This window comes from Cebidichthys violaceus, unplaced genomic scaffold, assembly GCF_023349555.1.
Source record: "Cebidichthys violaceus isolate CVI_PGR_0920_01 unplaced genomic scaffold, fCebVio1.0.p SCAF_37, whole genome shotgun sequence".
NCBI classification, from domain to species: domain Eukaryota; kingdom Metazoa; phylum Chordata; class Actinopteri; order Perciformes; family Stichaeidae; genus Cebidichthys; species Cebidichthys violaceus.
This window is the reverse complement of record NW_027176561.1, coordinates 1,377,917-1,403,413: the sequence shown is the minus strand read 5'-3', so window position 1 is coordinate 1,403,413 and position 25,497 is coordinate 1,377,917. Positions and strand designations below refer to the sequence as shown.

Sequence of the window (25,497 nt, the reverse complement as noted above, 5' to 3'; positions counted from 1 at the left end):
CTGATATAAACAAAAATCAATGAGGCCCAGTCCTCATGGCTCATTGACAGCACTCACACCAGTGATGCATATTTCATTTCATTTTTTTGCTCTTTTTACTTTAAGCAAGGGTCAAGAGTTGGTGAACACTATTTTTGGCCTGTGTCTGATGACTTGTATAGATGACCCACATCAAGATCAGGGTCTGAGCCAAGTGTGTAAACTGGGGAGCTTGATGAAGAGGTTTGAAGGGACCCATGAGTAGAAAGCTATACCTGACTCACAGCCCCATGTGTCCTGTGAAAGGAGCTGTAGGTATGTCATGGGTCCCAAAACAGATAGTCTGTGTTGGGAAGTGAGCGGTTGTCCTGGTGTAGATGGTCACCATCAGATCACACTGAACCCAGTGGTATGAGAAAGTAATTTCTACCTGCTGTTCAACGCATGCTGATTTAGAACAGTGGTTAAACTGACCAGAAAGGTGCGTTAAGACTGTGCGAAACCGGTTTTAGGGGCACCGTGATTGGATTTAAAGTTCTAAATTCGAAAGCGCGGGTACACACAAATAGATGGATATTATACTGGGCAGTGCTGGCGAAGACTCGTGCGCTCGCTTAATTGCTTTATCTCTACAACTCCTGAGGAGATGAGAGGAAAAGGTCAGTTTTGAGATCAGTCTCAGGATGAGCTGTCAGTCAAACGCTCTGCACACGGTCGTAGGTTCAGAGCTAGCCACAGCTAACATCTGTTCAACTGGCACGTTGGCTGATTCAAGCAAATAAAAAATGTTTCGCCAAGACAAGCAATACATTTTACAATACATATAGACAAGAACATTGATATTTGACAATTCTGCAAAACCCCAGATTAATGCCAAAGTTTTAAAAAATAATCTATTTTGACAATATCTTTGTTTCTTCTTTGCTTTAATTGTGTTTTAGGTTAAATTGCCTTAATTGGATTATTAGTCATTAGAATTAGGAATTATGATCTCTGGATTAATATCTTTTCCTTTTTCTTCTGTTGTCAGGTAAACCAGTTGAACTATGCAATATTAAAAGATTAAATTTGGAACTGCTGCATTTGTTCGTCTGTCTTTCCAGACAAGCGTTTGAGTTGGTACCACACTATCGTAAGGAGAACTCATTATTCCCTCAAACTAAATATTCTTCAGACACCAGCTGAGGATTTCTTGGGGCCATAGGCTACTCTAATGCCGGAAACACACCGGGCAGCGTCAAAGTTGCAGCTCGCTGCGCTTATTTAATTTTTTCTACGGCCAGGAGGCATGCGCATGCATTTCAGGCAGGTAGACATTGTTTGTAACACAGGTCAACCTGTCACAGGAGTCACAGGACTCTATTCTCTGATTGGCTGCACGAACTCTCTGGCCGCGAATCGCCGCTGATTCATAACGGCCGAACTTTGCCTCTGCTCTGGTGTGTTTTCATTATAAGGTTACTACTGAATGTCTTTTTTTTTTTTTTTTACATTTAACACTTTAACACTTTCAATGTCTTCATCGGCCTAAATCAACCTCCTTTAATAAATGTAACTCGTCATTGTTTGCCTCCTTCTCGCGAGAGAGCAAGCAGATTTTTGACCGCAGTGAAAATGTAGTTTTTAAAAGGCTAAACGCCAACAAATATGGTTTGAAGCAGAATATTATGTTCAACCAACAACAGCCCTATGCAGCCACCCACCACTGGAATCTAATTCTATGAATAGTATAATACTAACAATATTAGCGTAACCTAATCTTTATTTTATCAACTGTGCAGAAATACCGTGTTTAAACACGAATAATGATTCCGAATTTGAATGTCAGCATTATGAATGAAGCCTTGGACTATTCGGTACAGCCCTAACATCTAAAAAACTGAATTTGTCCGTTGACTTAATAGGTTTTCTTTAGCTCGTAAGGTGCAGCACTTATTTCGGGGTCATGATAAAACAATAGCATACTTGTTACATCAAGACCAAATCACACATATGGGAAATAATGCCTTCCAAAAAGCATGTGTGCAAACATTTTTAAAATGACAGTAGTGTGTTCATTGGTGTGAGTCAAAGTAAAAAATCAAATTGGAGGCGAAGTCCTGGAATGTCTTTTGAGGGGGGAAAAACATTAGGACTGTTGCCAGCCTCCCAAAAAGAGCTGGCTGTAGTCCGTTTAGAGTAGAGCCCTTTACCCGGCATGCCTTTCCCCATCTTCCCCCCTTCTCTCCTCATGTTTCTGAGGTCAGTAAACAAGAAGTGTGTGTTTCCCTTTAAGGAGCCCCCACCGTTTGCACAACGGAGGGAGGAGCAGCAGGTCTGCGGAACAGCGGCTGAGGAGGGAAAAAAAAAATCCAACAGGACGGTTTCAAGTCCCCCCAATAGAAACTGTGCCTGATTTGTGGCCAATGTTGGAGATGTAAAAAAAAAAAAAAAAAAAAAAAAAAAAAAAGAGAAAGAGAGGGAGGGAGAGGAGAGAGAAGGAGGAGGGAGGAGGAGGGGGAGGAGAAGGGGGGAGGAGGGGGGGGGAGGAAAAACACTAAAGGGGTAGCTATGGAGATGGAGCGTTTTCCTGGCTGCTTTCTTTGACAGGTGTTGAGTGGGGCAAAAGTCTTAAAACAGAATCCAGCATGTACGCCAAAGGTAAAGGAGCTGTCGTCCCTTCCGATAGCCAAGCGAGAGAAAAGTAAGTGAATTACGCGCTATACGTAAGGACTTTACCTGCTTATCATAGAGGCGAGGGGGGCATTGGAGGGGAGTCCAACTTTCTAAACTAGGTAGTGTAATTTAAAAGCAGTGTACTGTACTAAAGTGCGCTCCTCCGCGCGGGGTTTCCACCTTTTAGAGGTGCGTCTCTTAAACTTTAGTTTTCCTTCATTTTACCTCCTGTTTGCACTTTTGTTGCACGGGATATTTACTAATATTGTGCGTTCCGTGCAACGCGCGCACACTTTCTTAACGCGGTGCAACATTTCGGGCTGCAACAATGTATTTGATGTTGCGGTACAACACGCTTCTGCAGCGGTGGAAGAAGGAGATGAAGCGCGTTCTTTTTTTTGTTGTTGTTTTCTTGTTTGTTGCTGTTTTAATTCGTTTCCTTTGTAAGAACATGGTTCTGTAAGGGGTGGATGTGCTGGTCCCCTGCTCAGCTCGTCCTCTCGTAAACTTTCAGGGGATATGAAGCTGCCGGCTGGTTGAATTATTTCGTGTTTTAGAAATAGAAGCGGGCAGCTCGCTCGGGCTATTTAGCTGTGTGCTCTCAGGCGTGAAGCCGGGGCGCGATCAAACCTGGCGATGAAGGGAAAAGTTTTGTCCCATTCAGCAGCACAGACAGCGGTGGTAAACTTTTTTTTTTTTTTTTTTTTTTTAAGCATCAGCTCACGCGAATGGTTGGAGACATGCTGCCACGAGCATCAAGCTGTTAAATATTACAGACTTCTATTACAACACCAGCCGGTGATTGTAGTATCGCATCGTTATTATGTGTGTGGAAATAATGTAGCAGTAAAATGAATCTCTGTGTTCGGTGTTTTTAGATGCGGTGAAACTCCCATCATGCTTTGTGCTAGATTTTAGTGTTAAATATTCTTTTTTTCCCCCGACTTAAACGCTCATTCACCAGTGCACGGGTTACTGCTTTTGTATAAAAGATGAAAAAAGAAAAGAAAAGCCAATGCAACTTTTAAATGTCACTGTAGACTGAAGCTCTGCTCTTTATGTCGTCGCTGCCTAGAATACTCCTGCATGGGGCCATTCAAAAGATTTGGACCTTTCCTTTGCATCCCTGCGCTTCAGATCGGTGTAGCCTTCCATCACCGTTTGCTATTTTTAAGCACTAAACAGTCTGAGGGTTAGAGGAGTGAGCACGCATCCCTGCTGAGATGCAATTGTAATCCAGAAAACACTGTCAGGTCCTGAGAGGCTGTGCAGATCCACAGCACCTCATCCATCTGTAATAGAAACAAAATTTCTTCAGAGACTCTCTTGTATTTTTTGATGCATTGCCGTGTCACATTCAATTGATTAAGCTTTCTAGAGATGTGGCCTCGCTCATGTGCTTAGTGTAAGCTTCCTCGAATACGACTTTGCACACTTCTGGTGCCACGAGCGTTTAATTTCACTCTGAATTCACATCCGATTATTGGAAAATTGAGCAGCTCCTTGTGTGTGTGTGTGTGTGTGTGTGTGTGTGTGTGTGTGTGTGTGTTTGTCTGTGCGGAGTGAATCCTAAATGAAAACAGTCCCATGTGGTTGGATGAACAGCAGGCAGAGTGACCTTTGAACCAATATGATGCTTTAATATTGCATATGAACCATCAGCAGACGTTGGGCTGCTTCTACACCTGTTTGTGTAGCGTTGCTTCCTTACTTTTTCTTTTTACAACTCATTGAAAGCAGTGGATAATTTAAATGCTTTGTATGTGTGTGTGTGTGTGTGTGTGTGTTTTCTTTTTAATAGACAGCTTTTAGTTGCTTGTTCAGGGAGTGTGGATTATGTTCCATGTGTTATTGGGAGTGAAATCAGTGCAGAGGCAGCATGTATTTCAAATGAAAGTGTAGGAGGAGGATTAATAATTTAACCTATAAGAAATACAAGTCTTTTGGGAGCTGGGGATGATGAATGCGTCTGTTTTAAGGCTGCTTTGTGAATAACAAAACTCTTGTTTGTTTGCATTCAATTTCATATATCAGGAACTCCACAGTACATTCTCCCATTCTTCAAACCCATGTACATATTTAGTTAAGCTCGTGTGTGGGTTTGCCCGCCCGCACGACACAGGCCTATAGGTATTGTCCACACATAATGGACGACGCTTGCCCTCTCCCCTCACCTGTCTTGTCACCCTAACCTGCCCCGCAGGGCCAACACATGTTCCCTTGTAAATGTGGAGCTCGCAACAGCTGCCTCGATGCATCACTGAATTAGCTCATATTCATATTTACATATTCATATGTCCCCTTTACATATTCAGATACTAAAAAGAGGGCGCCCCGGCTGGACTCGCTCTTAAGGGATGACACACGTATCGCAGCTGCAGCTCTTGCTAAGAGGATTGATTATAAAGTCATAGACTTTATTAAATAAACTATGAATTGGTAATATATTATCTACCTTGGCTTCATAAAGTGAGGTTGGAATCAGTTTTGGTCGTGTTGAAATTGCAGAAGAAAACAGTTTTTCCTTATGTTCCACAGAATGCTTTTAACCCATAATGTATGAATGTGTTTAAGATTATTATTCTCCTTTTTAAACTTAAGTCGCACCATGATGCAGTTAAAGTCTGTACACTAAAGTTGAAAGAAAAGTAGAGACTGGAGGTGAATGTAGTCCAGAGCAGTGTGAGAGCAATCCGACAGCACAAAGGTGTGTGTGTGCGGGGCATGTGAGGCGCTACAAGGAAGAAGTTGCCGACGAGGATTTTGTGTGTGTATTTCCTGCAAAGACTTTTTTTTTTCCTTCTAAAAACCTGTCCTACACATACAGCATTTTCAAACTTTATTACACCATTTGGTTTCAGTTAGCAACCTGGTGTCGTTAAGAGTGACGGCCAGCTGCGGAAGCTTTTCAGGGAAATTGTGGATTAACCTGAGAGTTTCAGAACAGCCAAAAGAAACATGTTCTTCATCATCGTTTTTAATCACTTTCTCTTTTAACCCTGAGAACAGAGGGGAACTTAAACGAGTTCTAGCAGCAGTGATGGAGGCCCGCTACTGCTGCGATGTTGTCGGTGTTTCTACGGTGTTTTTTTGATCAGCTCCCGGTGTTACGATCGTCCCGTAATGCCGATTTTGTTGATTTTCAGTGGGGAGTTTCCAGATTTGGAACACTTCCTGCATGTGATCTGGTGTTAAGATGTGCAGTCTGAAACCTAAACAACTTCATAAGAACAAGCAAATGCTCCTCTACAGTTCAGCATGTACCTCTGTGGTAATATAGTACTGAACGCCTCAGTTATCAGCCACCTGAAGAGTTTACAGTAGTTTTAAGAAAATGTTACAAGCCCGGTCGTGTGTGTGTGTGTGTGTGTGTGTGTGTGTGTGTGTGTGTGTTTTTCGTTTCTTTTCAAAGCCTTGAAACCAAGGCTCGAAACCGACCTGTTCAGAAATGCAACATAAAACGCTCACATGTACATTGCACAATTAATGTGGATTCCTCCATGCAGCCAAGGACTCGCCATACAATCGCCGCCTGGTTTCACTGTCTTAAGTTCACCGGCAGCTGGCCCGAGTGGGGAGTGAAGTGTTTTCTTTGCACATCCTTGAGAAACATTATTGTGATCAGACATTTTGTGAAAAGAAAACATTGATAATAATAATGATATTATTAATAAAAGCAGAGGAAGACCTGGTGCCCTTGCGACCAAAGAAATTAATTACGCTCCACACTTTTATTTTCCCCAGCGTTTTATTTAATTTAATTTGAACAGGGGTACAGCAGCTTCACTATTGATGTCACCTTATTATTTAGTAACTGGAGCCTCTTTGAAACATGCACTGATGAATCCAGCTTCCTAATTAAAGGTGCCATTCACAAAAAAACCCATTTAATAGCTGGAGCAAACATCTCATTTTTTAAAAGCACGTTCTTAATTTTCCAAAAGAATTCTGCTCCCTGCGTTTTGTTTTGTAATCTTCCGTGTTTGTTTACAGACAGTTTTGTGCGATTTCAAGTGCTGATGGATTTGTTTGGGAAAGGAACTTCAAGAACTTCAAGTTAATCAGTTTGTTTTGAACACGGGGTTCTTTACATCCTCCACTCCTCCTCTGGCTCCTCCCATGTATTTACATGCAGTTTAATGGGGATCTTCAGGTCTGAATGCATGGTTTTGATTCTACACAGATGGCTCTGCCATCTGCATTTTACCCTTTTGAAAGGAGCATAAAGAGCTACGCGCTAACACAGGCAGAGACATTGCACTAAAAGTAAAGAAACCCTTGATTTACCCTCGGCACCCTTTGGCTGACTGCTTTCATTCAGGCATGTCAACAGTCAATTAATGCTGCCTTTCGTCAGCTGCTTTGGGTGCATCCGCACAAATTTGTTAGTTTTCTCACTTGAAATAAAGGAGACAGTATAAATATTGAGGCTACGTGCCTGAAGTTGTTAATCAGTTTGGCGACAGAGCACACAGAAGAGAAGTGTGTGTGTGTGTGTGTGTGTGTGTGTGTGTGTGTGTGTGTGTGTGTGTGTGTGTCTTTTTTATTACAGAGAAAAGCTGCTTCCTCAACAGACAACAGGTACTTAAGAAAGACTTTGTGTGTTCCTGAGGAGGAACATAGAAAACAAATGATTTAATCGGATTATTGAGGTTAAAGTTACCTCATATTACTGTTCTCATTAACTGCTGCGGGAGGAGGCGATAACAAAAGTATGTCAGCGATGTCAATATGATCTCTCATCACACACCATTAAGGATCCGTCTCCTCTGCCTCTTTCATTAAAAAGCTGAAAACGAGCAACTTCTATCAGTTAAACTCCGAGGTTAGAGGACGTTCACAGGTGAGCGTGTCTGCAGTCGAGCTCGCTGCTGGTAGAAAGTGAGAGGACTAAATGTTTGTGTGTGTGTGTCAGTGTGGATTAACCCATGGCTAAAGCCAAGCGTGTTTACACGCGTGCTGACACTGATTTGTTTTGACAAAGGAAATGCCATAACAAAGCCAAGCAAATATAAACCGTGTGTGCAGTGGGAATAAGCTTTAGTGAAACAGCTTCACAGTATTACAGGTGTCTCTAACCGGCATCCAATCTCTCATTCGCCTTCAAGGGAAACATCACTGCAACCACACCCGTTCACCACTACAGTGTCAGATCTATTCTGCTTTCATACAATGTTTATAAATATTTAATATATAGGAAATAATATTTTGTGGGTTTTTTTATTTTTTTTTATCTAGCTACGCTTTGTGCTACATTCGGTGCCCCTCTGACTACATAAATTATGCATTCTACCCATGTTTATTCTTTTGTTAAAGATTGTATATGAAAGTGTGCGCCGTAACGAGCCCCGCTGAACCCTCCTCCATCACTTCCTTCGTTCATACCTTACCTCACCCTGCCCTCGCTGCTGAATTATTGAAACGACGACATGAAAGTTAATTTGCTAACTGTCTGTGCTTTAGCTGGCTAAACTAAGCCGAGATGCCCTTGTCTCTGGAGGCGAGCGAAGGAAAAGGGAGGGCTGGATGGGGCAGCCTGGGGCTAAATGTCAGGTGTGTTTCCTGGGGACGAGGCAGTGGGAGAGATCTCCTTGATGTGTGGACATTGAGCAAAGCACTAGTTAGGCGGCACAAGGTTCGGGCCGGGAAGGGGAAGAAGATCGCCAAAAAGGTGCGTTAGATCCCCTCCAAGTCGCTGTATGGTGGAAAAAGACGTTTACGGTTTATTTCTCTTTTGTCGTAAAGTCACTCAGCAGCTTTACATCATGAGCCGTGACATTTAGTCAGCGGTCAAAGTGCAGGTTAAATGTTCCCCTTCCCACTCAGACAGATCTTCTTCTCATCGCGTAATTTGAATCGGCATACGTTATCGTTTAAATTTCATCTGCGGCCGAGGAAGGAGGCGAGTGAAATGCGTGTTGCAGAGGAAACGCGAGCCGTGGAGTGGGCTGCGTGGTTGTGGTTCGTCTTGTAAGCGTCTCATCTTTTATTCCTGAGTGACATGTGTAACTAGTGCAGAGTTCACAGGGAAGGAATTCAGGTTTACAGTATCCACGGAGGACAGAGTTGAGGCCCTGACCTTCAGTTTCCCTCTGACACAGCTCTCCTGTACAGTACAACCCCCCCCCCCCCCACATGACTCCTTTATCTACCTGGCCTTCCTCGGGCTTTGCTCCATCAGCTCGCAAGAAAAAAAAAAAAAAGTCTCCTCCTTCACCGAGCTACACTTACTGCTTCTGACAGAGTAACAAAAGGTGTCCCCCGAAGCCTGGTTTGAATGAGTGTTTTTAAATAATGCATTACAGCCGGGGCAGGTGCCCATCACTGGGGCATAGAGCCCCTGAGATCACACCGGGGTCTGCCATGAAAATTTCAGTGCATTGCCGCGATGCTCATGGGAATGTCTGTTCGATCCTGTACGGTGCGGACGGGGGTATATAGGAGCTGATGCCTGCCGCTGGGTATTTCACACTGCAAAGAGGACCTCATTTCTATATTTTACACCAACAGACTTCTCACTTCACCCAGTACCTGGGATACGCGAACACCACCTGAACTGCTCAGGCTCACGGTTACTTCAGTGAACGAACAAAAAACACAAAGCTGAACATTTTAAATCCTATTTTTGCCCTCTCATTGGCTGCGAGCAAACCATACAAATAGTTTTTTTTTAACTCTAAAAAGATAAAATGCAAGTATCGTTTGACTGGAGAAGTTTCGATACTATCTACACTCACTTTTACAGTTTGAGTTTGTTTTACTCACTAAAATACATCCAAACAGTGTCCTCGTGTTCAAGGATGGCGCCTCCTTCAGTCTTATAAAAGTTGTTTTCTGGGCGTCCTTCTCCAACCCAGCCAGGTGAGAGCATGGAGTCCATGACTTCTGTGGGCCGAGCCGGGAATGTTAGTGGACCAAATGGATTAAATTCTGATAATAAAAAGATCTGTTTTGGGGGGTTGTGACCCCCCCCACCCCAACAAAATGATATGAGTACATCCCATGATTATCCTTGAAGTTGCAATAACCCATGTGGCCACTACACCAACATTGTTTTATTTACAGTTAATATTCTCCCTAAAACACACTAAAGTTGAATATCAATCAAGGATATGGCAGAAATAGATAGTGCTCCCTTTTATTTCATATTCATACTTTCTTTTTACTGTCTAATGTTTTTTTATACAGTATTTATTATGAAAAGCTCAATAAACTTTTTCATCGCAATATGTAATTTGCTGATTGGATGTAAATGTCTATAAAGGCAGAACATCGCGTTCACTTTTCCCGACAGAAAATGTTCTTTTCACATTTTCAGACAACACGTAATTAAACGTGACAGACTAGTTCCTCAACACAACACTGATCAGTTTCACTTAACGATACCAGGAGAGTCACTCCGCTTGAGATCAATACTAAAAATTTACAACAAGCAGTTTGCTCCTTCTTGTGACTTCTCACAATCCTTTTTCTGCACACTGGACCTTTTAGTAGTGACGCCTCTTTAAACAAACACTGACATACACGCTGTAATTAAAAACTATAAATCCTCTTTTTTTTTTTTTATTCAGTGTGTTGACACTACGCAACTGAAATGGGTGTTGATTCAGTTGTATCTGATGTAAGAATGAGAAACAGAAGAGGCGATAGCATCTAGTGTCTAATGCTAGTTGAAACTGGTTTGGACCAGCTGTAGCAGATCGTTTTCTTTTAGCACAGGGTTGTCGGGACATTGCAGTGAAATGCAGTGGTATCTTTGAGGAGATAATGAATCAGGTTGCTCAACTCTGGCTCATTATTGATTCATTCAGTATCAACTCAAACATCATACCTCTGTGTCTGCTCTGGCCTTGATGCATGTGATCAGCATAAAAACAGTCGCCCTCCGTACAACGAAAAAAGCACCGCAGCTCCCTTCCACTTTGCGTCAGACACGGAGACGGTTGCATACAGATGATTTTGGGCTGTGATGTCGGTCCAGACTGGTCAAGAGTGAGAGGTCCATGTGTGTCTTTCTGCTTCATGTGTAGTCCAATGAGGACTGGGCAATAAACCGGATATCTGAGATGATCCTGATGGGTTTAGTTGCAGACTCAGAAGAGTGAGAGGACGACATTGTCGTTATTAAGTTGTTCCTCGGTTGAGTCTTGAGTCGGGGCCCAGCTGCTGTAGACTTGATCCCTTCTTGTCTCACCAGAGATGAGCGTTAGCAGAGTTAACAAGGCAAAGACGGTGACAATAAACAAGGATGAGTCCGCTGTTGAGAGAAAGAGAGAGCCATGATCTGGTCCCCCCCCAAAAAATCACACGCTGTGAAATGTAGATGGTTCAATTTTAGTAAGTCGGGTTCAGAGCAACCTTCTGCCCTTTCATGCCTTTGTTTGACATTTGGGAAATACACATATTTGCGTTCTTGCTGAGAGTTAGATAAGAAAATTGATACAACCCTGATATCTGTACGTAAACAGGACACTGTTAGCTTAGCTTAGCTTAGCATAAAGTCTCGAAACAGGGGTAAACCTGTTCCCTGGTTCTGTCTGAAGATAACAAAATGCACCCACCAGCACCTCTTAAGCTCATTATTTCAGAATTAAAAACCGCTTGTTTAAGTCGTTTTAAACACTGAAGTGTAAAAACAGACCCATTGTGCGTTTACGAGGGGTTATGTGTTGGACCATTTCTTAGCCGGGAGCAGTGACTTCATGGAGTCTGCTCATCTTGTTGCCAGGCAACCACACTTTTTACTTGCCATGTGAAAACATTACATTAACTCTTTGTATCAACAAATCACACAGAAAAATGACAAAACTGGCACAACTTGTCATATAATAGTCAATTGAAAAGACATTATTAGTTATAAATAATAATTATTTCTCTTCGCATGACTGAAGCGTTCAAGTGGCCAATAGAGTACAGTCGGCATTATTCTCCTTTCAGTGACAGCTCCCACCATTGATACATGCTGTGCTGTATTTAGCCATTTCAAGGAGAAAGCGCCAATTTTTTAAAGCTTGACAAAGACATTTTTTTATTGTAGTTAACACTAAATCATAGGCTTGTTTTTAGATATGAACCCACTGAGAGTCAGTGATGTTGGCGTTTTAGCACATGGTTTGTTTGTTGCAGTGTCTCAATTCGGATACCTCCGTTACACTTCCAGGTAGTACGCTGTGTACACTATGTACTTCATTGCACGACGTGGACAATCTCAGACCGTCTCAGCCATTTTCACAAGTTTGGTGGTCCGTCCCCTTCAGCTTCGTAGCCAAGATGGCCACGATTGAGGGTGAGAAGTGCTCCGCCTTCCACACTCAACGTTTTGACCGTTGTGAGTACACCGTCCGGGTACTCATAGTGCACTGCATTTTGCCATACTTATACTCCTGCACTCAGAGTAGCCAGTGGAAGTACGCAAGAACGCAAATTGAAATAGAGCTTTTGACTCAAATCTTGTCAGTATGTGAGATTTAACTCCAATTAGATGCTCATATTGCTCTACTGTATGTCTGCCAGTTATCTGTTACAACTTGATAAGCCAATAATATTTTAATGACTATGTTTCTGTGAGTTTGTTTAAGTAATTATTGTTATATATACACGATGCATAAATAGGCATCGGCATGTGTGTGACACCTAAAAATAACTGGAATCCAACAAGCAGCCTGTTGACATCTGAGAATCCGACTTCAGCCACGTTCAGTTCCCTCGGTGTCTCCGCTGTCTTGTTTTCAGCCTCTGTGCCTCAACAGCAGAGTTCCTAAAACCACAGGGATATGGCCGAGTGCCACGGAGGCTCTTTAGCCCAGAGCTGCAGAGCTTTACATCACACATTTACAACCCCTCCACAGTGTATAAGATCCTCCAAACTGTGAAATCTTGTTCATCCAAGCGCCATCTAAAATGACACCGTGATGATTTTATGCCAGTAACAGACTTACGTTGACGGGCTACTTGGATTTAAAACACGCGTGGCACATTTTAAGGATGAAGAAAGAGCATGACCTTGTTTTTGTTTATTCATTTTGAAACAATCTTTCAAAGTGTGCTGTTTTTGAGAGTGTAAACGATGTGATACCTCGACACTGACACCTTTCTCTCTCTCTCTTTCTCTGTTTTCCAGGTTAGCTTTATATGTGTATGAGTATTTGCTGCATGTCGGCGCACAGAAATCAGCACAGACCTTCCTGTCAGAGGTAAGACGTTCTTTCAGTTTGACTTCCTGTTTCTAAAGCGTGAGTGTGGTTCCCCCTCTATTGTATGACCAGGAATGGAATTCACATTATGAGTTGCTCTGGGTTCAAGCAGCTGTGGCGCAATCTCACTAAAAATCTTAAGACAATATTAATACATCATGAGCCAAGACTTGTTTTTTTAAATGTTTTTTATTTACAGCTGCTGAGCAACAGCAATGTTCTTTTGAGTGTTTATTAATTTGGGGCAATGTAAACATGGCATCAGTTGGGCTTCTAAATATGATTACCCGCCCTTCATTATTAGCTCTAATTTGTCATCATAAACATTGTATAATTAGAGCAGTTTGACATATTGTGAGCATGTGTTGCTCATTTGAGAAGCAAAGCCAGTCCCTGCTGAGTTAAATCAAGTTTACCGTTTTAATATTTGAACCAAACACGACCATGTGTCGCAGGTCTACTGTACTTATTAGTCTCATTTTAGGCCCCTGAACTGTTGAAGAGGTAATGTCTCTAATGTGTTGCATCCTCTTCCTTAATGGACATCCTTCCTGCTAATGGTCCCGTGTCCAGGTGTCTCATGTACAACACCTCTCCTGCCCCACTGGCTTTATTCGGCTCCACTTAATACACTCTCCAACGCTGAGAGGGCTTTAATGGCAAGCAAAGGCAGGCCCATACTATTCAACTTTAATACTGACGGTGTTTATCTGTCATTTCATCAGGTGAGCTCAGTGTAGAGTCACATAGAGATACTGATGCATCTGCATAAGCTCACGCTGCACACCCAGATGTGAGAGTCTAGTGAGCAACAGGCGGTTCAGCTGATCATCTGTAAGAGAGCGAGAGGCTTTGGTTCATTTTAAAGTTGAAATTACTTTCTCTACCGGTTTCTTGTAAAAGGCAATGTTATATCTAGAATTAAAGGAATAGGTCAGCATTTTAGGAAATGTGCTCATTTGCTTATAATATGCAGCTAAGGCTAGCCGACTTTAGCGTAAAGACTGGAAACAAAGGGGGAAACAGTTAGCACTGACCAAGTCAGTTAACATATTAAATCCTGTTACTTTAATTTGTACAAACACTGAAGTATAAAAACTAAAGTTGTGGTTTTATTGGGGTGTTTTGTCCCAGACTTTATCTTGGTCAAGCACAGTCACTTCCTGGAGTTTTGTCTTCACCGTGAAGTAGCGAGGTAACCAGTGCTGACCCTTTTTTCTGTATGCTAAGCTAAGCAGCTACTTGCTGTAGCTCCATATTTACAGTACAGACATGGGAGTGGTATACATTCTTCCATCTGTCTCTCAGCAAGAACGTGAATAAGAGTGTTTCATAAAATGTCAAACTGTTTATTTAATGGGCTGCACCTTTAGAGTCGATGGTGATAGAGCTTTTGTTAGGTTTGCCTATGACTGCTTCCAACCACAACAATTTATTTTATGTGTTACTTGGCCTGGGCTACAAAACAAGCTGTAAAATAACTGTCACTATCAATATGATCATTTTAATTCCAAAAAAAAAAAGTCATATCTCTTCCAGTTGAGTTGAAAAGAACATATCCCAAAATCACTCTTGCTGGGACGTGGATGTATCAATCAGACAGTAATTGGTTGCCTTAGTTTATAGTGTGCAGGCAGGCTGGCGGCAGGGAGGGCAGTGCTGCTGGAGGCCATCCCAGCTGCCAACAACCACGGGCGGACGTCTAAAATATGAAGCAGAGATGGGGGGAAGCAGCACAGGGAGATCAAGTGGTGGGGCTGCAGAGAGCCTCGCTCATTTCAGAGCCCTTGTGGGTGAATCCCCCCCCCCTCCCGAAGATTGAGCGTTATTGGTGTGCTGCTGGAAAGGGGTGAAGTTCTGGGTCGCAGGCAACCGGAGGCGCACACACACAGAGACCCAAACACACATTTTAACGGCCTCAAACAAGAATTTAAGCAACATCTACACAGATGGGGATTAGAACAACATACACGCAAACACACACACGCAAACAACCCATGTCCACGAGGCATGCATGCAAAGACTGCTAAGTCAATTTGACGCCAGTTGTCTCAAAATGTTGCGCCTGCAACCGTATATTGGTAAATGATTTTGTTTATTTCAACCGCAGCATCGTTTTGTGTTTTGCTGTCTTATATGGTCGGAGTCGGTGTGTTTGGATTCGGCTGACAGTAATGGGTAGATATCCAAACAAACAGCTTGACCGTTCACCTTTTCACCTTCATGCAGCAGTAAAACGTACTCTCACGAGTATTTGAAGAAAGGTTGCAAACAGAGATGATTTGTTATACTCATCTACATGTTCGGTTACCCTGTTCGCACTCAGTCAACGTTCTCCAGATCTTTCTTAAAGCACACAAAACCTGATCACCTTCTCCTGGCTTTGATTTTTTTTCCTGTAATCCTTTCGTTTCGTTGATCATCTGCCGTTTTTGCTTCTGTTCCTCTCTATTAACCTCCTGTTAAACCTCCTCACTGTTTATTCTCCTGCTTGTTTCTGTACTCTACAGTGGCTGAGTGCCCTCGATGAATGCAACTAAAGAAAGCGCCTGCAAATAAAGAAAAAATCTTCACTTTCTCGACAGCACAAAATACATTAATGCAAATAAATAAAACACAGCAAATTTAGAGAGATACGCATACATAAGGAGCATAAATGCACCGCAAATAAAGACATGCTGCAAATCAAATACAACACAATAGAAAATCCTTGAAAGCTTTGGTCTGGAAAAAGCAAGTAAGAGGACTATTGCTTATTGGTTATCGATAAATCTGCCATTTAATGTTGATAAATCGATGAATCATTTTGTCTCTAAAATACCACAAGATAGTAAAAATATACATAATTTCCCATAACCCCAAGGCGATGCAGTCAAATAGCTTGTTTTATTTAATTTGTATGAGTCTAAAACCAACAGAGATGCAGTTTATTAAATAAATGACAAAGAAAAGCATCAAATCCAGAAACATTTACATTCTTACTTAATAAAAATTACAAATGAACTATCAAAATAGTAGTCTGTTGATAGAATAATATTTTTTTTTGCTGAATCCAGTGTATGTGCTGTTTAAGGCGTAATGATGTTTTCTTTGCAGTGCATAGAGATCTCTCAACCTCAGCACCTATGTACCTCGCAGTCTCTTTCTCTCACACACACACACACACACACACACACACACACACACACACACACACACAAAGAAAAACACAGAAATGTTTCAATAGATAAGGGACTTCTATCCTCGCAGGTAAACTGAAGGCCCACACATTCACACCTGTTCATCTAATGAGAGCGCTATCACCTGGACTCTCCTACCTCAATTAGCCTCTGTTCCTCTTCAGTGAGGCGCGCACACACACACACACACACACACACACACACACACACACACACACACACGCTCATATTTATAGTATACACACAATACACTTCTGTCCCCGAGAGGACTTTGCCACTCTATGCTTTCCTGCACAGTGCAGCACTCAGCTCTTTAGCAGCATTAAATCAACAAGCCCAACCCACCAACGGCACATCACATCACTATAAACTGCACTGGGGAAATCTATAGAATAGACACTTCAATAGAAATCTGAAGCTCGGATCTAATGTATAGAAAACAAAGACAAATCTTGCTACTGTCGTGCTGTCCTCACAGACTCGGGTGAATCACGTATGTATGACTATGTGAATGTGTGTGTGTGTTTGTGTCAGGTCAGTATGACTGTGTGTGTGTGTGTGTGTGTGTGTGTGTGTGTGTGTGTGTGTGTGTGTGTGTGTGTGTGTGTGTGCGCGTGTGTGTGTGTGTGTGAAGCAGGCAGCAGGGTCTGCTATCTCTCATTGGATCTTATCTCGGTGTCCAGATTCAGGCAGGAGCTCTGCTGGTTTGTGAGGGCAGTGGAGAGGGCCGCTGCTTCAAGACAGCCACAGTTTCTTATCCGGAACCTCAGCGCTGCACTGCACTTTCGCTGCGCCGCCCGTCGGCTTATTCTTCTGTCCGACTATCGCTCTGTCTGGCTAAAGTTGGGAGGACAGTTGAGCAAAATGATTACGATATGCATAAAACATGTCTAATTTTTCATTTCCCTCCTGTCTTCTCTCCTCCATCCTCTATTGCGCTTCTCTCTTTCTCTCAGATCCGATGGGAGAAGAACATCACACTTGGGGAACCTCCAGGATTTTTACACTCATGGTGGTGGTATGTACATGTTGATCCTCTTGCTCTTTCTCTCTCCTGACCACACACACACACACACACACACACGTTATTTCAACAGCTTAAGTTCATACTGTAGAAGTACTCTTGATGGTCTGAAAGAATGTGCAGGGGTGGAGAGGGACAGTAATTGCAGGGAATGCTAAGTACACCATCTCACACATGTTTAAGTGCTGTTATTCTGGCATCCCTCTGATTGACAAGTGAGGTAACTTGCCTTGCTTTGTTATTTAAGTGGAACTGTTTTTTTTTTTTAAACCTCCCATCGAAGTGTGCACTGTCCAATTGAAGTCAAAATCAGAGACAGATCCTCTGTCACAGTGGTTCTGACACTGGGGACCCTCCTCTCCAAAATCGAGGCAACACATCGTATTAAGTTGATATGGTTTCAATTGCGGGCGATGGGCTACAATTTGAACCCCTTTAGCCTGTATTTGTTTACATTTTAGGGAGTTGGCACATTTAAAAGCATGCCGAATTAGCAATTAGTACATCTTGTCTTGCAATGTACCCATGGATGTACCAACAGCTATCAGTGGATTACTTTGATACTGAAGAGAACTTAAAAACGGGGTTATTCTCAAGCAAGTTCTGACAAGTGTGTTTTTTTTTTTCTGCGATTTGTAAGTGGACATTTGTTTGCCATGGCCATCAGGGGTAATGACATCCTCAGAAAGCATAAGTCACACTGAATCAACAAATATATGTATCATGTCTGTGTGGTCTGATTTACTCGAGATGGGAGGGCCACCTATAACTTCCTGTTGTTTTTAGAACACCACCTTGTTTTTTCACCACAGGCAGTATCTATTGCTTCAGGTCTGAGCCGCCGCGCCTCCTCACAGTTTGAAAACCTCCATCGTCAACTTTTTTTGAGACTTTTTAACCATATGCTCCATTTAACACAACAAGGCTCTGACGTGGGTTGTTCCACTTTTCTTTCTGCATCCTTAAACAAATCTGTCAGATTTCTTAATGCTAGATGAAAAGAGGACAGTGTTTTCTATCTGGCTGGAAGAACAGGGTCAGTGGGCTCAGGGCCTGACACGTACACTGTGCATGTCTGAATTAGAAGGAATGGGAACACCCAAATGTAGGATTCCCCTCTTTCCAGTTGTCAGGCCAAGCGCTAGAAAACCCAACTTAAAGGCAAGGAGACTAGCAGGCAGGCAGTGACGAGGAAGCTGGGCAGCTGGAAAGGATGCAGACAAAGAATCAAGCAGCCAAACATGCAGGGAGGTTGAGAAGCTGAATCCTCAGCAAGGCAGCACGGGAGGCAGACAGAGCCAAGATAAGAGGTTTGACAGGGCCCGCTTTGTTTGTCATTCATGCTATCCTGCTCATCCCTAAAGCCCCCCGGCCGGCCCTGTGTAATAAACCCGGACATGCGGCTTCAGTCATTCATCCTCTCTGGCCCCAGTGTGTGTTGTAATTGTGCAGCCTGTTGACACGGTTCATAATGGTCCTTAAAGAGCCTGGCTTCTCTCAACCTGACAGCTCTCAATTGGACAGCTACCAGTAATGCTGACAGAATGACATACACAAACATACAGCACAGCGTAGGTTTGCTCTCGCCTCTGCCTGAACCAAACCAATAAGAGGGCTCAGAGAGAGAGAGGGAGAGAGAGAGAGAGAGAGAGAGAGAGAGAGAGAGAGAGAGAGAGAGAGAGAGAGAGAGAGTAGAGCGCTCGTAGTGTGTGTTCTGACTGCATTGAAATATTTCAGCAGAGTGTGGGAGATGACCTCGTGTGTGCGTTGAGCAGTTGGAGTGTAGGCTGATGATTAGCCGGGCTGAGCGGGGCAGGACTCCGGTGTAGTATGACCTCGCTGAGGGGCGTCTGTCTGGGCCACACAGCACGTGGACGCGGAGACTCAGTGGGGGTTGGGTCCGGGGGTCGGCTGCCGGGGGAGGAGGGGGCGGGTGGGAGGCGGAGTCCCCTGTCCACCCCTACACCACCCAGCAACACCCCCCCCCCCCAACCTCCAGCCTCCCCCCAAAACAAAAGCTCCAGATGGTAGGAAAGCCACCAACCTCCCTCATCCCTCACCCTTCGCTCCCCCTCCCTCAACCTTTGTCTGGAGGCCTGTCCCTTTGTTTGCGGAAGAGAGACCCCCGAACGGATTAACTCTTTGCATTCCAGCCTCTTTTGTGTTAAACAGCCAAATCTAAGACCCCGACCCCGCCGCCACCCCTAGCCCCGCCCCCGTCGTCCCTTCCTCAGCACCTCACTGGGGTTTTCTTCCCTCCTGTCTCTGCTTCTGTGGCTGCTTCCTGTAGGATGGCGTTGGCGGGGGGCTTCAGAGTGAGACCGGAGCTGTAAGGGGGGGTGGTGGGGGGGATGTTGGGGGAGGAAGAGGGAGCCTGGCGGTGGGGGTCACTCATCCACATCTGTTGTTATGGGTGGAAGGATAAAGAAAAGGCTCAGCGAGGGCTGCAGGTGTTGATTGTGTCATTAGCTCCCTCTCTATTGGCTGCTGCTAGTTGTCTCCTCCTTATCCCCAAATCGATTGCTTTAACCAGTTTTCACTGGATGGCCACTGAATCCTCAGTACACACCCACACACACCCACACACACACACACACACACACACACACACACACACACACACACACACATACCCCTCACCCCAACACACAAAACATACACACACATGAAAACCTCAGCACAACAACAGTATGTCGAGGGATCCTCTGTGTGATTGCCTCCAGCTGAAATTCTTGTTTGTGAGGGGCAGAGGAAACAGTGAGAGTACAGCCGTCCTCTGCCCCTAAATATCTGGACCGCTCTTTATAAACACAGGTTTAGAGAGAGTCTTCTCCGCCTCTCTCTCCTCTACTACCCTCTCCTTGCTTAATTCTTCCGTCTTTCCTCAAAATGTGTCATTTAGATCGTAAATGGGAGCAGCTGACTTTGAAATACTGCTCGCAGCTTCAGCCTCCTAGTCAAGTACGACGTAGGAGACAGACCATCGCCTAGCTGTTACATCTAAATAAAATCCAATAGGAACACTAATACAGTCAATTCAGCTAATTCAAAAGGAGCAGCACACTGTTTGTTTCTTATCTGGTGTCACGTGTTAACAAACTGCCATGATAATGCAACAAAACAAAAGACTAATTAAGGCAGGTACAAGACCAGCAAGGGCAGTAATCATCTTGGAATAATGCATCGACAGTCGTAAGTAACGGGAGGTTTTCCCGTTCCCCCCATTCCTCCGACATTGCAGCATATTCAAATCCATTTGTAGTGGAACAGAAAATCTGATATATTTTGAAAATGCAGATCGCCTACTGATGGCTTCCTTGGATATCCTGAAAAAAAGAAAACTCTTGTCAGTCTTATCTCAACTCTGTCAGCGGTTGAAAACTACTTGAAAAGGTTCACTTCAGACGAATGAAGGTTTGGTCCCTTCACCTTTTTTAATAACACCAGAATTTCAGACCAAAATCAATTCATTTTGATGCAGTTGGTGCAATCAGTGGATTTGCTTTCGGAGGCAAAGTAAACCTGCGCAGAGCTTCGGCAAATCTGAGAGTCCAAAACAGAAGAAGCTGTCATGTCATGTCTCATGCCGTTTTATATGACCTCTGCTCCACAAAGGAGATGCAGCGTGGTCTGCAGTCAATCGTGAGACATGTGTAGATGTAACAGGATTACCGGTTACAGACAAAGAGTATTCTCTACATCACCAAGCTTCCAGCGAAACCTATTTTGCAACAATGTGTGGATTAATTTTGCAATGCCACTTAACTGCGTGAACGGGCGCCTTGTCTTTGGGTGTCCAGAAGGTCTCTGAAGTCTCCACCTCAATGCAGGAATTTCCTCCACCTGCATGCGTGAACGTCTTAACAACACACGCACGACTTCATTTGAATTGTTGGCTCCTCTTAAGCCGTCACTATGTTTCTATTTATTAGTCCAAAGGGAGTATTCCTGATTTACATGGCACAGTGGTGCTGTTGTTTTCTCCTTCTCGCTGGATGCATTGCTGCTACCAGGAGAACGGCTGATGCTTGAGTCAAGGTAATAAAGACAACTGGAGGGGTTGTGTTTCTCCGCCTCCGCTCTGTGATTGCAGCGTTTTACCCCATTAAGAGGAGCCTGTTCTGATAAGAAGCAGCATAGTCGACTCTCTGAAACTTTTCTTTGGACTCTTGTTTTTTTTCGCTCATTCTCTGTCTGCCTCCGTATCTCCAGCTGTTTCCATCTCTGTCTAGATGTCTATGTATATTTCCTTCTCTCCTTACTCCTCACGCGTTGAAGGCGCACACAGGATTATCATGTAGACCTGCGACCAGCAGCCCGTGTGTCTGTCTCTCTGTGTCTTTGTTTACATTCCTTATTATAATGGAAAAGCACATTGTAACCACTGGCTTTGTCAGACCACAGTTAATTGCAAACAATTATCATGATGGCATTTAATTTTAGTAATTGTCTTCTTCTGGACGGCTGGTCGCTAATCCCTTCCTCCTCTGTTCTGGATACAACGTGTGTGTGTGTGTGTGTGTGTGTGTGTGTGTGTGTGTGTGTGTGTGTGTGTGTGTGTGTGTGTGTGTGTGTGCTGACAGTGCCAGCTCATATTTTTTTTTTTTTGCCTTGTTTCTCATTTGAATGAATGAAAAAAAGAGTTTGCATGACCCCAAACTGCAATTTAAATCTCCTCCTGTGACTTCAAAGTAAGAGCAGTTTAAGTTTTCTCCTATACAGAGTTGTTTGGCTCAAATACCATCGGTTGCTACCCATAATACCATAAAGAGCTTCCCATGATGAGATGATTAGATTGAAATGATTAGATAATTGGATAGAACATTTACTATTACAAGGGTGTACAGAGTACAAGATTTCTTGCAGATTGCTGTTGCTAATTAACTGCAAATTTTGACTTCCCAGATCATTTCTAATGATTAGTGTCTCCAAAAAGGAAGCGACAACAACTACGACAAGAGCTTTTTCCTGGAAATGTGGGTGGGATTGTCAAATCAGAGATAAGCAATGGTCCCATCCAGACTTTGCCTGGATTCAGTCCCAGTGATACATAAAATGGTGCACTAGATGGGAATGGATTTTTTTTCCCCCTGATTGCACCCTGGAAATCAGTCTTTCATTAGTACAACATTAGAGTAATTCTGCCTGCTAATCCAACACCTTTTCACACCTAAGGGCTCGGTTGTAACTCTACAGAGGAACGAGTCCTGCATCAACCACCTAAAATGATAGCAGAATAATGAAAGTCTTGGTTTCTGCGTTTAGTCTCATCCACCAGCGATCCTGTTTCAGATTATGCAGAGCAACCGAGAGAATGAGATTTCCCTGCGTGGCTCAGACAGAAGCAGGTCAGCTGCTCAAACCGCAATATATTTCAGACTTCACAGGCCGTGAGATGTTAGATCACCTTTCCCCCCCCACACACACACACACACACACACACACGTACCTGGTTGTGTCTGTTCGGGCAACAAACTGTAACCTACGTTCCGTTTCATTTCCCTGAGAGCTGATTGGATTTGCGATGGCCGAGCCTTTTCACCACGGCCCGTGGCTGACGGAGCAGCAATCTCTTTAACACCAACCGATAGATATGATAATGTACACTGGCTTTATTGTCAAGTGACAGAAGGGCAGCGCGACACGCGCGCCATATGTGTTCACTGCTGTTTTTGAACAGTCCCTCTCTGTTCCTTCAGCGCCCTCCTTGTCTAGAGGGGACCCCAGTGTTCGCTGAACGCCTCGGGGCACCAACTCTGTCTTTTAATCTTTAAATACTTTACCAACACATTTCTATTGTAGTTCACATGCTTTGAGCGGTTGGTATCGTGTGTCGACGGGTTGAAATATCTTTTATATTTTCAGGACACCCATTGTTTCACTCTTGTTTTTCATTGGTGTCCTCAAATAACACAAATAACTCAAACTCGCTCAAATAAGTCAAAGGGACATGAGTGAAAGTGCAGATCAGTGATCAGGGATGTTTTATAATACCCATATTTAGGAGATGATAGCGCAGAACCGTGAAAATCAAACAACTTGTTCAGTGAAAAATGACCAACATATAACAGGATGCTAGTGAGCAATTCTCTGACACTTATGGGCAATCAGCTAATATTTTCTGCTCCATTTCGCAGTCCGTCAAATCAAGTGTCACGGCTGTCCTCGACATCAGCACAAAGAACGCATGGAACAGTTTATTTGCGCCTTTAAATGACAGCAAGAATGAGTTCAGTAGTTCTTTTTTTTAATATGTATACGCTGTCCATGAAATCAATATCTTGAAGAAGTAGAAGGCCTTAATGTGGACCGGCTTAGCAGGTACTTAATTTCAGTGAAGTAATTAAGGGCCCATTTGGAGTGGGACCTAGTGGCCCCTGCTGCCCTGAAGGAGTGGGATTGGTCTAATTAACTAATATGAGAACGGCTGATTGGGCAGTAAGTAACATAATCACAGCTCATTGGTCAATAACTTGCAGGTCACCAGGGTAGATTGAGAGGAACATTTGGTGACCCGTCCTTCCTGGATAAAAGCTCTCTGGAGGACTGGAGGACGGTGTGGAGGCCAACGTGAATCAGACTGCTGAGGGTTCCTGTTCTTACAGGGCTTCTTAACAGGGCTTTGTGTCCATTCACTGAGTCTATAGCTATCAGAATTAAAAACAGGAGAGTAGAGCTGAAATACCTTGTCTATGAATGAAAAGGCAATGAATTTAAATACATTTTAAGGAAAAATGCTAAGTGAATGTATGCCGGTTTCTCTATGATAGTAAACTAAATATCGTATATATATGGACAATCATTTTTACGTTATTGTACGATATTTGAACATGACCTCGATCAATTTTACGTTATTGACTTATCGTACGATATTTGAACATGACCTCGCTCATTTTTACGTGATGGACTTATTGTACAATATATGGACATGTCCTCAATATTTTATGTTATTGACTTATCGTACGATATATGGACATGACCTCAATATTTTATGTTATCGACTTATCGTACGATATGTGGACATGACCTCAATATTTTATGTTATTGACTTATCGTACGATATATGGACATGACCTCAATATTTTGTTTATGTTATCGACTTATTGTACGATGTATTGACATGACCTCTTTGATCATTTTTGCTGAGTTGAAAATTGACCCTGGTGTTTACATGTGTGTTTGTTTACACAGAACACCAGTGTTTTTCCTACCATTTCCAAAAATTGGGCATTGCGCAGACAATGCACATTTTTGTTAACAGATCTCATGAGTCCATTTTATTTATTGTTTTGGTGTGTGTGTTTTATTTATCTAGAATATTTTTATATTTTTTTTCACACTACAATTTCTGAATATTCTTAAGAACTCAAATTGAATTTCTCTTTGAAAGGGTGTACTTGCATTATTATGGTAGTATATTATCAGTATATTGGTGTCTTTATATGATCTTAAAATTACAAATATATTGTTCATTGTTATTATTTCTGGGACAATATATTGTCCAACTAAACTAGTTATTGTGAAAAGTCTAAGTATTGACAGTTAAGATCAAAAACAGTTCCTGTTTAAATGCTCTTTGATTAGATAGTTCCTGAATTATATCATGACTGAGCAGATTCCTGGATTTCACTCTTACTTTTAAGACATTTTTTGAATCAGTACATCCAACTTGTGCTCTGCTCTCAACAGACCGTCTTCCAATCTTATTTTATTTCTGCAAAGTTCTTGTTTGGCTACTTTGGGTACTTTGGGTACTATTGGGTGCGTTGCTGTCACATTTGGACTTGGTGGTTTAATAAATATAACTAACAAATGATACTGATCCCAGTGTGCGGTGAGTCACTTTACCTTCTTGAGCACGCAAAAAAGGCACACTTGTGAATGCGGTTTCAGAGATGAATGGCTTGCATTGAAAAATGTGTTTGTATTACTTAATAAAAGGGTAGTTATACCTTCGTCCTATTCATACCTTACTTTATTTGTTGTGCCTCCATCAGTGCACTTTAACCACTTTTCCCGCAGCACACTAACTTGTCTTCATTTAAACCATCTCCACATCAGAAATACACAAAACAGGAACATAACATGTCTCTGGATCCACAGTGTCTAACTCGCTCTCTCGTCCTGTGTGCACAGTGTATTCTGGGATCTGTACTGCGCTGCCCCGGACCGGAGGGAGACATGTGAACATTCCAGCGAGGCCAAGGCTTTCCATGACTATGTAAGTGAACTTAACCAACCCTCCAGTTGTGTACGAGCATGGACACAAATGCAGTTTGCACACATTCACCACTTGTGTGACACACAGGCTTGTGTGAGCACATACAGTACAAGCACACACAGGGTGTGCATCAGAGAGATGGGACTATTCCGTCTGCGATAATGCTGCTGGTTCTTGTTTTGACATGTCTGGTCGGCCTGCTGCAGCCTTATGTTTTGCATGGGACAGCCTCCGAGCCAGACGTCT

General features: G+C 43.0%; 1 protein-coding gene across 2 annotated transcripts in view; it reads left to right on the top strand.

Moving 5' to 3' along the window:
* The first annotated feature begins 2,027 nt into the window (after positions 1-2,027).
* Positions 2,028-25,497, top strand: part of ssbp4 (single stranded DNA binding protein 4) — an 89,149-nt gene continuing 65,679 nt past the window's right edge. The window contains exons 1-4 of one of the 2 annotated variants that reach the window (XM_068725901.1): positions 2,028-2,662; positions 12,755-12,827; positions 16,963-17,024; positions 25,167-25,251. In XM_068725901.1, the coding sequence (XP_068582002.1) occupies positions 2,607-2,662; positions 12,755-12,827; positions 16,963-17,024; positions 25,167-25,251 (276 nt within the window). In that variant the 5' untranslated portion in view covers positions 2,028-2,606. The remainder of the gene's footprint in view (positions 2,663-12,754; positions 12,828-16,962; positions 17,025-25,166; positions 25,252-25,497) is intronic. The other variant, XM_068725902.1, reaches the window with a different exon arrangement.